This window comes from Tarenaya hassleriana, unplaced genomic scaffold, assembly GCF_000463585.1.
Source record: "Tarenaya hassleriana unplaced genomic scaffold, ASM46358v1 Cleome4, whole genome shotgun sequence".
Taxonomy (NCBI): Eukaryota; Viridiplantae; Streptophyta; class Magnoliopsida; order Brassicales; family Cleomaceae; genus Tarenaya; species Tarenaya hassleriana.
In genome coordinates this window covers 5864092-5876784 of record NW_010966881.1, presented here as the reverse complement: position 1 = coordinate 5876784, position 12693 = coordinate 5864092, and the positions used below count along the sequence as shown (strand labels likewise).

At 38.3% G+C, this 12693-nt stretch overlaps 4 protein-coding genes across 5 annotated transcripts; 3 read left to right on the top strand and 1 right to left on the bottom strand.

Annotated features, from left to right (window-relative positions):
- The first annotated feature begins 436 nt into the window (after positions 1-436).
- On the top strand, positions 437-3303 carry LOC104824313 (DNA replication complex GINS protein PSF3-like). Its single transcript, XM_010556356.1, has 7 exons — positions 437-756; positions 1496-1672; positions 1756-1824; positions 1908-2008; positions 2197-2289; positions 2718-2857; positions 2955-3303. Exons 2-7 carry the CDS (start codon positions 1628-1630, stop codon positions 3059-3061), a joined length of 555 nt encoding a protein of 184 aa, XP_010554658.1. The 5' UTR covers positions 437-756; positions 1496-1627; the 3' UTR covers positions 3062-3303.
- Positions 3304-5292: 1989 nt separating this feature from the next.
- Positions 5293-6072, top strand: LOC104824312 (protein EARLY FLOWERING 4). Its single transcript, XM_010556355.1, has one exon. The coding sequence runs from the start codon at positions 5465-5467 to the stop codon at positions 5843-5845; it is 381 nt and encodes a 126-aa protein (XP_010554657.1). The 5' UTR covers positions 5293-5464; the 3' UTR covers positions 5846-6072.
- Positions 6073-6129: 57 nt separating this feature from the next.
- LOC104824311 lies at positions 6130-8639 on the bottom strand. Of its 2 annotated transcripts, none has more exons than XM_010556353.1 (5): positions 8489-8639; positions 8227-8325; positions 8017-8133; positions 6891-7077; positions 6130-6676 (listed from the first exon to the last, which is right to left on the bottom strand). In XM_010556353.1, the coding sequence occupies exons 1-5, from the start codon at positions 8513-8515 to the stop codon at positions 6330-6332; spliced, it is 777 nt and encodes a 258-aa protein (XP_010554655.1). In that variant the 5' UTR covers positions 8516-8639; the 3' UTR covers positions 6130-6329. The 2 variants fall into 2 exon arrangements, with proteins under 2 accessions (XP_010554655.1, XP_010554656.1); XM_010556354.1 differs by having other exon boundaries at positions 6131-6676; positions 8227-8322.
- A 259-nt stretch (positions 8640-8898) lies between these two features.
- On the top strand, positions 8899-11158 carry LOC104824310 (60S acidic ribosomal protein P0). Its single transcript, XM_010556352.1, has 5 exons — positions 8899-9344; positions 9450-9518; positions 9863-9961; positions 10033-10425; positions 10865-11158. The coding sequence occupies exons 1-5, from the start codon at positions 9087-9089 to the stop codon at positions 11006-11008; spliced, it is 963 nt and encodes a 320-aa protein (XP_010554654.1). The 5' UTR covers positions 8899-9086; the 3' UTR covers positions 11009-11158.
- The last annotated feature ends 1535 nt before the right edge of the window (positions 11159-12693 follow it).

The window sequence follows — 12693 nt, the reverse complement described above, 5'->3', positions numbered from 1 at the left end:
TTGATTGCATTCCATATGGTTATATATATATATATATATATATATATATATATATAGAAAACTGGTATTTGAAATTTTATTGCAGAATCCTGAGTTACCGGAAGAGGAACTAAGGTTCTCCATTCGGATAGCCGATATGGTTATTGAATAGTGAACTTGAACTAGCTTCTTAATTCATTCCGCTTGATTAAATAATTTAATATATGATTTTTATTTTTAAAATTTTTGTCACATGATAATATGGGCAATTTACATGCAGCAAAATTTTAATTTCCTGCTCTTTTAATTGTTTATCTGCCTTTAGAAAAAGGTATAAGGAATTTTATATGTAGGAATTAAAAATGATAATAAGGGCGATTTACATGTAGCAAAATTTAAATTTCCCGCTCTTTTAATTTGTTTTGTACCTATGGAAATAAAATTTAGGGTTCCTTTTCCCCTCCTCCTCTAGTTCCCAATCGACAACACCGACGCCTAACTCTCCTCCCTCTCTGTCTACCTCCTCTGCCTGCCTTGCCTCCTGTCGTCGACTACTTCGTCGTCTCCTGGGTCGCCGCCGACGGTGATTTTGCTCGAGCTCCACCCTGACTCGCCTCCAGCCTCCCTCGCCACCTGTCTTGCCGCGAGCTTGACCCTGCGTCGTCTCTTTCGTCGATTGTCTGTGATTTTGCTCCAGCCTCGGTCGTCTCCTCTCTCTTCCTTCAGATTCTGCAATATTATCTCTCCCGTCATCGCAGTCGCTGCCGCCACCGCCAGGTTATATTTCTGCTCAATCCTCTTCTTTCTTCCTTCGATTTTGCAGTTCCCTTCTCGAATGCCATTTCTCAAGCATTACCGATATGGCTCCGCCGTAACTCGATTCGTCCGAATTCCACTGGTTATGGCCGGATCCGGCTCGGTCACGGACAAATTCTCATCGGAGTATTTGATGGGATTTGGCCGAAAGCCAGAAGAAGACTGAAAATGGAAGTGGGCGTAATGGTAACTCAAATCCGCAAACGCGGTCGGTAATCGGTGTGTTTAGCCTCAATTTCCAGAGCGATTGGACTTGTTTGTCAGATGTTTGCTTTACGGCATTTCATGACTAAGCGCAAACACTCGGGCTGTTTTTACCTACGGTTTTGCTCGTCCTTGGTACTCGATTGCTGAGAACCAATGTAGAATTTGAAGATGTGTTGTTTAGTTGAACGGTCGATTGATCTAGGCATCGTTCTTAATTCGAAATTTCAGATTCTGGGTTAAGCGAATTTGTGGGCAACTGAAGTCGGCTTGAGAAAAAGTTTAGGCTTGTGTGTAGAATTATAGTAGGAGTAGTAGGAGTACCATGTGTGTAGATTCGAACTTGGCTGAATGTGAAGAAATATTTCGCTTGATTTGATTTTGATTTTGGGATCTTTGTTCTTACGAGGAAAGATTTCGCTTTTCGAACTTGTAAGCAATGTTTTGATATTCTTAGTGGAGGCATCCGGGTGTTAACAGAGATAACTTTCTCCAGGGATACTCAGAGCGTCTTATGCTTGGCTTGTGGTCCTTTCCAAGAATCCTATCTCAAGACACTGCTGCAGATTTGCTTCTTGGCTTCTCATATTTTATCAGCCAGCTGATTGTGCAGAATTATCCTTAGAGAATGGCAAATTACTATGATATCGATGACATACTTATAGAGGAAGAGGTCAGTGTTGTGTTCTCCTTCGCGTTCTTGGCTGTCTTTTCAACTAGTAGCCTGGCATCACTTGTTATTGTTACTACTTGCAGTTTGTCCCAGTGTTATTCCACAAAACAGCAAACAGAGTGACCATCGATCCCAGTGCAGAAACAAACTGTGTGAGTATTTTCATTAGTAGAGTAGATTTAGAGATGGTTGGGATACTGAATTGATTTTTATTCTGTTGTCGCGTGTAATTCAGGTTGAACAAGGTGCAAAAGTGGAGTTGCCCTTCTGGCTTGCTCATGAGCTGGTTCTGAGGCAAGTTTTATCCATCAATATTCCTGCCTGTTTCAACCAAAAGTAAGTATTTCGTAGTTTCTTGTGATAGATTGTAGGCGATCATAGACTAGAGTACTGGTGGCAAAGATCTGGATTGCTAATTTTGCTGGTGTGGTTTTGTTTTTGCTTATGTATGCCTTGTCTCGAGAAGTTGGTTCTCCTCCGTTATGTACAATTCCCTAATCTCTATGGCATTGTTCACCATGCAGGACAAGACTAGAAATTCAGGCGGATGCGGCTTGTGTGGATCTAAAATCCCGTTGTCCATACTTCTATGAGTTTGGTTGCAAGATTGAGCCTCTGTAAGTCCCTTTTTAATCCTATCTACTTGGCTTCCCATTTTCTTGTAATTTTGCCTTTGGTGTCTGCATGGATCTGTTTATTTATGTGGGTATTTGCTCTCTGGTCATGAAAAGGCAAAGCAATGCTTGATGAATTCAGATCTTGTTGCAAAGTTTCTTTGTCACCCAAAGGCCAAAGCCATTCGCCATTACGCCCTGAATGTGGCTTGAGTTCCTAAAATTATTTGATCAGTTTATCAAACGGCTTTAATTGTGCAGTCAGAATTAAATTGGCAAACCTCTTTTGTTCTCATCGTCTCTCTCGTTTGCTCACTGATACTTACAGTTTCTCTATTTAACTAACACGTGTTCGAATCTTTTTTAGGTAATTGGAACGGTTTGGTCTATATATAGGCTTGATTGCATTCCATATGGTTTGGTTGAAACAGGGTTAATGATAGAACCATCGGAATCTTGCTGTCAACTGCGTTTAAGATCAGATACAAGGAGATACTGACAAAGGCATACACTTCAGCTCATGTAACAGCTTCCAAGTTCTTGTCACTTCTAACAAGAGAAGAAACTAACCGTAAGTCCTTACTCGAATCCATTACCGTCTTCACAAGAACCTCATTGCTTAAAGAAATGCCACTCTTTTTTTTTTTTTTGTTGTGGCTTGATGACAGTGTATGAAGCAGCTCACTCGTCAGTGACAGCCTTCAAGAAGTGGCGGATAGGCGGCCCTAGATTCCAGAGAGCTTCAATACTTGGAAGAAAACGCAAAGAAAACTAACCCTCTCTCATACATCTTTAGATTTGAGTTGTTTATGCCCACCATTGTCATATTGCCTGGAGCCATCTATGCCCATCATCATCATCATCATCATCATCATCATCATCATCATCATCGTGATGGAAGATGCTGATGATGATTCCATCATATTCATGTGAAAATGATGTTCCAAGGCAGGGACTCGAGTGATGTTTAGAGGTGGGAAGAACATTGAATAATTTAGAGGATGGAACTCAGCATAATTAAGATTGTCTCATTATTAAAAAAAAATCAAATGTCAAGATGGATATAACAAATTTACAAATCGATGTGTATTTTTTTTATTTTATTTTATATGAACGAACTGAAATTAAAACCTCATCATGTGTTCTCTTCAATGGCCGGTGGGATCTCTGGTTTGGTTGGCCTTTTTACTTAATAAGTTAACAGTGCAAAAGAAAAAAAGAAAGGGTAGAGAAAAACGAAAGGAGGAGGGAAATGGAGGGCCAAAAAGCGCATAAAGTGCCATAAAAGTTGGGTTCTTTACTTTTTGGTAATGGAAGCACAAAATGGGAGGGAGAATTGAATTCCGATTGAGACTTTTGGTATTTTTCTCTTGTGTCCAATTTTGACGCTTCCAGATAAATTTTTGGTAACCGAATATGTAAATCACTAGAGTTAAAATTAGCAGCGGTCAAAACACTTATAACTGCATTTGAGTAGCATACTATTTAAATTAATTAGATATAATTTTATGTAATTAAATTATTTAAATCATTTAAATCACATATAAAGATAATTGAGAAAATGACTATTTTTAAAAATAATCACTTCTATTATTGAACAATGAATAAAAATCCAACGATAGATATAAAATAACAAATCTAAACTTAAAAATCATCAATATAACATCTCTAAATGTTACAGCTAATTAAAGTATACTTTTTCACGAATATGAATTACATATTTTTACAATTTATTTCCCAGATCCTTTTTGTTTGTCCTCGAAATATCCAAACAGAGTCCAAGAATCAAATACTCTAACTTTTTCATAGCTTTCCAAGACTGTCCTCCCCACAGATATTTTATGTAAAGTGAGCACAAAATGTGTTTGGGTAAATATCCAAATCACTGTTAGTTTGCAAAAATTAGATCTTTGATGTTTGATCTGCAAGTGAAGTGTAGGCAATATGCCAATTTTTATCCAACTATAACCAGATTCAATTTATGATGGTTTAAATTTATGATGGTTTAAATAATTTGTGTTTTCACTATTGAATCTGTTTTTTTTTTCTGTTATATATATGAAAAATGAATTTGTGTAATAGAGTTTGTAAGAAAAAAAATATTCGGTTTTCGATTATTATATGTATAGCTTCAAACGAGATATCATATGAATTATCCAAACATCATATTTGAATTCGAATTTTCTAAATCTTATAAATGATTTTAAAAAATATTTGGTTTGATGATGAATTTGTAATTTTAACTCATTTTTATCCGGTCTCTATTCACATATCTTTGCATGGATCTTTACTTCTTATCTAATCTTCATCTCATCTCACCTTCAAATAAATCTATTAGTCTTCGCCGACATATTCTGTCTTCATCCTATCTTTAAATATATTTTGATATTTCGATATCCAAAGCTCAAACCTTTTAAATTCAAAATTTAAGATTTAATTCAAAATATAAGATTTAATAGTTAAAGTTAAACTCAACCTCAAACTATCTGTCAATAAATTTAAAATCTATTTTTAATTCTGAAACTCAAACCATTTAGATTGAGCATTAAATTCTCTAAATTAACTTAGTTTCAATTTAATAAGCTCCCTCAAAAGGGATTTTAGACATGGTATCCGTATGTATTGGAGTTCAGTTCTGTTCGCTGGCAGACCGTACACCATATGCTCTGTCTTTGTTTTCCAAATATTCAAATGTCTTTTAGATATTTAATTTTTTTTTTAAAAAAATGAAAGATCCTTATCCCTATTTTTAAAAATATCTAAAAAGTGCAAAAGTGCTCTACGCTTTTATTCCTCTCTCCCAATCAACGAAAGCCAACAGATATTTCTAGATTTACCTTCTCCGCCACTCTCCCACATACGCGCGTGTTTTCACGTGTTGATTCCCGTTAGATTTGCATCTCACGCGCCATTGTGCGCGTGGTGTTGAGCCGATCTCTCCTCCGTATCCACCCACCACCTGTCGAAGTTAGGCTATAAATATCTCGTATCTATGGAGCGTTGAAATGCAAATTAAAGAAAAAAGAAAAGAAAAACCTAAAACTGAGAGGAAAAATTAATTCTTCGAACACAAGCAAACAAATTGCAGAAATTGTTTTTTTTTTTTTGCGGCCAAGGAAAAAAAAACAGCCGCAAGTGGTTTTTCGATAAAACCAACCAAAAAATAACAAAAAAATTCATGAACGGATTCGATTCATCGCCCGTGGAATCTCGAAGAATGGAGAAGATGAAACGCAACGGCGAGATGAAGCGGCGGCGCAACGGCGGCGTAACGGCGGAGGAGGCGGAGGAGGGAGGTGATCCGGCGATGTGGGAGACACTGGATCAGAACTTCAGGCAAGTCCAGTCAGTTCTGGACAGGAACAGGGCTCTGATCCAACAAGTCAACGAGAATCACCAGTCAAGAATGGCGGACAACATGGTCAAGAACGTGTCTTTGATCCAAGAACTCAACGGGAACATCTCCAAAGTTGTTTCCATGTACTCTGATCTCAACACCAATTTCTCCTCCATGTGTCACGGCAAAAACGGCGGCGGCGGCGGCGGAGCCAGGGCTTGATTTTGATTCGGTTCGGTTCTCTGGATTGAACCGGCCGGTTCGGGATTTGGGAGTCCGGTTAAACTATGATTTATCTTTAGAATAATCCGTGGGAGGAAAGAAAACCCACTTTTGAGGTTATTTTAAATATGGTTTGATGAGTCCTTCGATTATTAAATCAATAAATAGTACTAAGAATCTATATGCACTTTTACTAATTAATTCACTTCCGGGTGTTTATAATTTAACTTTATATTTATATATTTATTTGTGTTTCATTATAATTGAATCGATTTAACAATTTTGTTTGGATTTTTTCGTATTTTGAAAACAAAAATTACGAAACACAACATATTCCCGCTTTTCGTTTTACAGTTTCACTCTCATTCAGGTTAAAGAAGACCCCGGAGATATACAAAGACAGCCCCTCTAACTCCTATACAAAACAGATGTCGAACTGTGTTTCTTCAACTGCAAGTAACAGAAACGCATTTGTTTAAAAACCCTAAAGAGGGTTGAGTTGTTCGGGTGTGACATCCCACCTCGTCGACTTCCTCTTCCTCTTCCTCTGTCCGTTTGCTTCCTCCAGTATCCTTTGTAGCTCTTCAGACAATGGCTCTGGAGTTAGCACCACATAAGCTTCCTCTTCCTCTTCTTCTTCATCATCCCCTTCCTCCTCGTCGCTGCTTATCCATCCGTTGTGAGGATGAGAACTCTTTTCGGCGTGAGCGATGAATCGGAGGCCTTCCTCCTCCGTACCCACGTTTGTTCCAATGCAGACGTTGACGTTTTCTGTTTCCTTTGCCTTTGAGCTTTCTACAATCTCCACGGCAACTGTGGTTAAAACTTCTCCTGGTAAAGCCATCGCCATAATCAGGAAACATTTGTAGTAACATAGAGTGAGTCGTAAACATTGTTTGATCAGGAAACCAGTCCTATGTGACTGGAATTATTGTGAGTGCTTAGCTGGGAAACAGAGAAGAAATAATGGGTCAAGGTCAAGGTAGAAGTTTTAGCCTTAAGGCAGCCCACAAATGTTTCCAAGTGGAGTGGCTGGATGAGTTACCTCCTTCAGAATGGCGGGCCAGCGAGTCAAGGATGACCTCGTTAGTGAATGACGAAGCATCAGCCTCAGCCTGGTCAGCTTCCGTGCCAATCTCAGTGCCCTGGTTAGGGCTCTTCTCTGGCTCAACATCCACATGAGGACTTGAATTGTTCTCCATCTGGTGTCCACTACCCTCGGTATGCTCCTCCTGAAGTAAGTTACCCGGTTGACCATTAATATGGACGAAAACTCCGAAGTTTTCATAAAAAAAAAAGAGAAGAATGTTCCTCGATAAGACAAAGTCTCAAGAGGAATATGCATGGGGCAGACTGATTGATAGCAATGGTGAGGGCTCACGCCATTTTCAGGTTAATATTGGGAAAAAGTTGCAGGGGGGGAGAGTGAGAACATCTCTTTAATAAAGTTCTATCTCAATCCTTCTTTTCTCTATTTTTTACACAAAGTTCTGGTTACTACTCTAAACACAGGCAAGTATACACAAATCAAAAGAAGAATGACAAAGAAATGCCATTAACAAAAGCAGGAACATGATGCTGTTATAAAGTTTAAATTAGAAGATAAGTTCAACAGCGATGCGTGGCAAGTCAGACTTACAAATCCAGAAAGGGAAATATGAGTTTCATATATGTGATCACAGATAATGGTGAAAGAAGCGAGACGGGAGAAACTTTGTGTTTGCCAATCTAAATCAGTAAAATTACAACCTCAGTTATGAGGATGAAAGCTACAAATCTAATTCAAACTGCCAAGGCCAAGAAAACAATTTACGACTTTCATTTGTAAAGCAAGCACTTCCACAACAACAACAACCAGCAATTTGAAATAGAATTCTCAGACGAAGTTGCAAAAATCCTTATACAAAAATCAAAATCTTCATAATCTATAACTGCAACTACAGAATTGCTTTTTCTCCCACAAGATGAGAAAACCCATCTCATTGTTGAGAGCCCACTCTCCCTCCTTTGAAGAGAGACACCAAACAGAAAAGATCAAACTTTTTTTGAAACAGTCCAGTTCTTTTCTCACATCCTCAGTCCCAAAAATGACTGTAAGTACCATCTCTAGAACATGTATCTCCATTGAAAGGAAGAGAGATGGAAACAAAGATTACAGGAAAGAAAATCACCTGCTCATGGTCTTGTTTCTCAGCTCTCGCTTGTTCTTCAATCTTTTCAATGATGGCATCAAGCAGGACTTTGTAAGAAGCCTCTTCAATCAAAACCCACCCTTCTTCACCATAGACCTAAGAATCCAAACAGGGCAAACAGTCAAATTCAGTAAATACAAGGAAAAAATCATAATCACAAGTTTTCTACGCAAAAACCAGAGAACCCACTTGCAGCAACTCCTTGATCGTCTCGTTGATCAAGCGCATGTCAAACCCGTAAGCTTTCATGGCGTCTCGAGCTGCGTCAGCGCGCGTCAAACCAATCTTCTAGCAAAGGAAACATAAGAAAAATTCAAAACCCTAGCGAAATTCTAACCCAAAATTCCACACACAACAGCACAGGCGTGGGAGTGGAAAAGATGACTAAGCTCCGATAAAAACGGGAGAAAATGCGGGAAAGTGCGGGAAAATGTAACAAGCAAGGGCTTACCTTTCTGGGTCTTCCTCTTGGAGCCATTGCTTTCCCTCTGATCAGATCAACCTTTAGGTTTCGCTGTCTCCCCTGGAGACAAAGGTTGTATATTGATTCAATCCATATAGAGTATGGAATATACGTTCAGATTTTGCATTTTCAGTGTACGGTGAGGAAGACGACGGGCATGAGAAATAGTGTCATATTCGTAATTTTTTAAGCCCATCACAAAATTCAAAAAACCAAAAACAAATCATATGGAAATCTATATATGAGCCTATAAGCCCAATAAGATCTATTTAGGCCCACAAATGACCATAAGATCCCCACAGATCCAATAAATATCACCCGTTGGATCTTGATCAACCCCGCGAAAATCTTAGCGTGGGCCTCCTCTACCTATATACATTCGCTACCCTTCAAATGTTTCTTTTCATCAGCCTTCGCAAATTTTTAGGGTTTTTCTTCTTTACCTTCCATAGATTCGAGTTGCAGAGGTTAAAGTGACGGCATTGTTAGCTGTCCACCTTGTACGAACTCTAGCTTCGTCTTGGCCCTCAGATTTTGTACCTAATCCCTAGTTTTAGGTATATTTGTAGATTTGTTTTGAGTAGCAATGGCGGTGAAACCCACTAAAGCGGAAAAGAAGATTGCTTACGACGCGAAGCTGTGTCAGCTACTGGACGAGTACACCCAGATCCTTGTCGTGGCGGCGGACAATGTCGGTTCGAACCAGCTCCAGAGCATTCGGAAGGGTTTGCGAGGCGACTCGGTCGTTCTCATGGGTAAGAACACGATGATGAAGAGATCTATCAGGATGCATGCTGAGAAGACGGGCAACAATGGTTTCCTCAACCTCATCACCCTCCTCCAGGTTTCGTCTCGGTCGCGTTAAGCTGAATTGGATTTTAGTTAGATGAAATTTGGTCGAGCTACGATTGGTTAGGCTGTAATTATGGTTTCGTTGTATTTTTATTAGGGCAATGTCGGGCTTATCTTCACCAAGGGTGACCTGAAGGAAGTGAGCGAGGAAGTTGCCAAGTACAAGGTCTGTTCATCCAAACCATTTCTCTGTTAATGTTATTGCTTGAATTATCGTTTGCATTCATATGATAGTGCCTTGGTTGGGGTCATTTGTTTGATCTATTACTCGTGATTCTAAAGTTAGAGAATGCCTTTGTTCTAAATGCAAATTGCATTTCAATATGGCTTGAAAAAATTGTAGCTTTTAGGTGAACTCGTTCAGAACTTAAATAGACTTTGCCGGTTTGTCTCGTATTTGTCGTTAAACTTTCACTCGGTAGAGGTACCTAGAATATAGTTTTGGTGGGTAACTGGTATTACAGTGGACCCTTAATTGATCATAAACGTTTGGTTTCTTCATTTTATCAGGTTGGAGCTCCTGCCCGTGTGGGATTGGTTGCGCCGATTGACGTGGTTGTGCCTCCTGGCAACACTGGTCTCGACCCATCACAGACCTCTTTCTTCCAGGTCTGTCGTTAAAGCCCTGTGTCTTCCTACAAAGCATTTGGAAGCATCTAACTCCTTTTTTTTTTAATCAGGTGCTTAACATTCCTACCAAGATTAACAAGGGTACTGTCGAAATTATCACCCCTGTGGAGCTCATCAAGAAGGGCGACAAGGTTGGATCCTCTGAGGCTGCCCTTCTGGCCAAGCTAGGCATCCGACCCTTTTCGTATGGTCTCATAGTTCAGTCAGTGTACGACAATGGGTCTGTCTTCAGCCCCGAGGTTCTCGATCTCACCGAGGATGACCTTATGGAGAAGTTTGCTGCTGGTGTCTCAATGGTCACCGCTCTATCTCTCGCCATCTCTTACCCGACCCTAGCCGCTGCCCCTCACATGTTCATCAATGCCTACAAGAATGTGCTTGCTGTTGCCATAGCAACGGAGTACACATTCCCTCAGGCTGAGAAAGTGAAGGAGTACCTGAAGGTGTTTTGTCCTGTTCATTGATATGCAAGCAATCGTGTTTTTTTTTTTTTTTTTTTTTTTTTTTTTTGCGATTTGAGGTGTGAATTTATAATTATACGTTCCTCTAATTGATTAGTTTGGAATTCTATAGATTATATACATGCCATAAATAGTAAAATCAGATCGTGAACGAGGAGCATCTTAATTAGTTAATTTTACCTGAATCTCTAAAAATAGAAAATCGCTGTAACAAGACATCCCTCTCTTCTTTGACCAAAGTCTCGCTGTATATCCTAAAATTACATAAGAAACACGTCAAACTCTCGAAACTCTTACCGCAGTGAAAAAAAAAAAGTCAAAACCCTCTCTCTCCGCAAGATTCTCTCCCCCCCCCCCCTCAATCGTGTTTTTTTTTTTTTTTTTTTTTAACATAGTGAAGTGGGAAAATGATATGTTACAGGATCCTAGCAAGTTGGCTGTTGCGGCTGCCATGTCTGCAGGAGATGGTGGTGCAGCTCCAGCTGCTGCCTCCAAGGAAGAGGAGAAGAAGGAAGAACCGGCGGAAGAGTCTGACGACGACATGGGTTTCAGCCTGTTTGATTAAACTAATACTATACGTGTTTTTTTTTTTAAATAATTATAACGAAAAGGTCGCGATATTCATAGCAAAAGAAACGTGTTCATGTTTTGCAGAAGCACAACTACAAAAAAAATAAAATAAAAAATCCTTGTGTGGTTGAGCCTTATTATACTATAATTGGAGTACTGGTTAGAAAAAAAAATGTTATTATTATTGCTTAAACTGCGATTTTCGAAGTCAAAATTCGCATGTGATCTTGCCATATAATACCAAAAAATAAGTTAAACATGAAAAAGATATCAATTCTCGTTAATATGAAACTTAAAGCTATTGCATTACAAAGTTATCTGATTGAATCAAGACATGCTCATCATCATCATCACCACAGGAAGCGGAGAGGAAAAGATGGGTGAGAAATTGAAGGGATGCTAATTTTAGATAAAGTTTGTGCCTTTTTGGTGCGTAGTTAATGACTCTAGAAATGGATGCCGAAATTCCTCTGTCGTCTCCCCACGGCATCGTTTCGTGGCGAAATCAACGCCTCCCATTAACAAAAACAAAAATTACATATAAACATAAATTCAAAAGGAGGAGGAGAATCTAACGCTATCAAATTAGAATAGCTTTTCACCTTTTCTCTTCATATGAATTTCATGGAATTATTATATCATATTACGTCATATATATTCGTGATTTGCATGGTTTTGGGGAAAAAAAGATAATTGTACAAATTGGTAATGTCTTCAAAGGACACTTTTCTTTATTGAATATATATATATATATATATATATATTTACGGAAGTCCGAGAATATTACTTTCTTCCTAGGATCATATTTCAATAAATTTATTTAAAGCGTGCCATTCTCTATGGCCAGGTCCGGAAAAAAAGGGCATTGAATTAAATAAATTTATTGCGGATAATAATAATAATAATAATAATAATAATACATATAGATGAAAAAATAGCATAATAAATTAGTCAGCTGGTCAACGAAATAGAAAATATTGGATAATGGATATATAGGAATGATAGATAGAAAATGGAAGTCAAATCAATCGAGAAGGTCATTGAATTTTCAATCCGTTTTGATCTCATCCACACATCCTATTCCTAAATTTTTTCTTTAGGCAGGCCATGTAGTACCATACCATATTATCCAATATAATTTATATAATAATATTTATTTACCCACTATCCAAAATAAAAATAAAGATAAGTTTATTAAAAAACCTTGAACCACAATTATTTGTTTTCAATTTTCATATGGATAATACACGAAAGCAAATATTAATGTTACGAAAAGAGCAGATAAACATATCTATCCATCGACCGTGTTTTTCTAGAACAAAAAGGACCTTACATATTGCGACAAAATAATATGATTCAGGGAAAATGACATTTTCCTACACCAACTTTGCAAAGACATTTTCCTACACGAATTTTTAATTTGACAAAAAACTACACCAAATTATCAAATGTGCCAAATTGATACACGAACTACCCGATTTAACTGCAATTTCCTACACAATCCGAAAACGGTGTTAAGTGTCCGTTAACCGCTGATGTGGCATGCCACGTGGCGGCTGACGTGGCACGCCACATAGATTTTTTGCCACATCAGCATGCCACGTCATATTTTTAAAAAAAATTTCGAAAAAATATGAAAAAAATCGATTTTTTTTTTAAATTTAAAATAAAATAAATAAA

Excerpts from the sequence above, each read along its gene's own strand:
- LOC104824313 (XM_010556356.1), top strand. The coding sequence starts at position 1,628 with ATGGCAAATTACTATGATATCGATGACATACTTATAGAGGAAGAG. Across the intron at positions 1,825-1,907 it reads CCAGTGCAGAAACAAACTGT|GTTGAACAAGGTGCAAAAGT; the intron begins GTGAGTATTTTC and ends CGTGTAATTCAG. Across the intron at positions 2,858-2,954 it reads AACAAGAGAAGAAACTAACC|TGTATGAAGCAGCTCACTCG; the intron begins GTAAGTCCTTAC and ends GCTTGATGACAG.
- LOC104824312 (XM_010556355.1), top strand. The coding sequence starts at position 5,465 with ATGAACGGATTCGATTCATCGCCCGTGGAATCTCGAAGAATGGAGAAG.
- LOC104824311 (XM_010556353.1), bottom strand. The coding sequence starts at position 8,515 with ATGGCTCCAAGAGGAAGACCCAGAAAG. Across the intron at positions 7,078-8,016 it reads AGAAACAAGACCATGAGCAG|GAGGAGCATACCGAGGGTAG; the intron begins GTGATTTTCTTT and ends AACTTACTTCAG. Across the intron at positions 6,677-6,890 it reads GGCCCGCCATTCTGAAGGAG|GAGAAGTTTTAACCACAGTT; the intron begins GTAACTCATCCA and ends TGGCTTTACCAG.
- LOC104824310 (XM_010556352.1), top strand. The coding sequence starts at position 9,087 with ATGGCGGTGAAACCCACTAAAGCGGAAAAGAAGATTGCTTACGACGCG. Across the intron at positions 9,345-9,449 it reads ACCTCATCACCCTCCTCCAG|GGCAATGTCGGGCTTATCTT; the intron begins GTTTCGTCTCGG and ends TATTTTTATTAG. Across the intron at positions 9,962-10,032 it reads CACAGACCTCTTTCTTCCAG|GTGCTTAACATTCCTACCAA; the intron begins GTCTGTCGTTAA and ends TTTTTTAATCAG.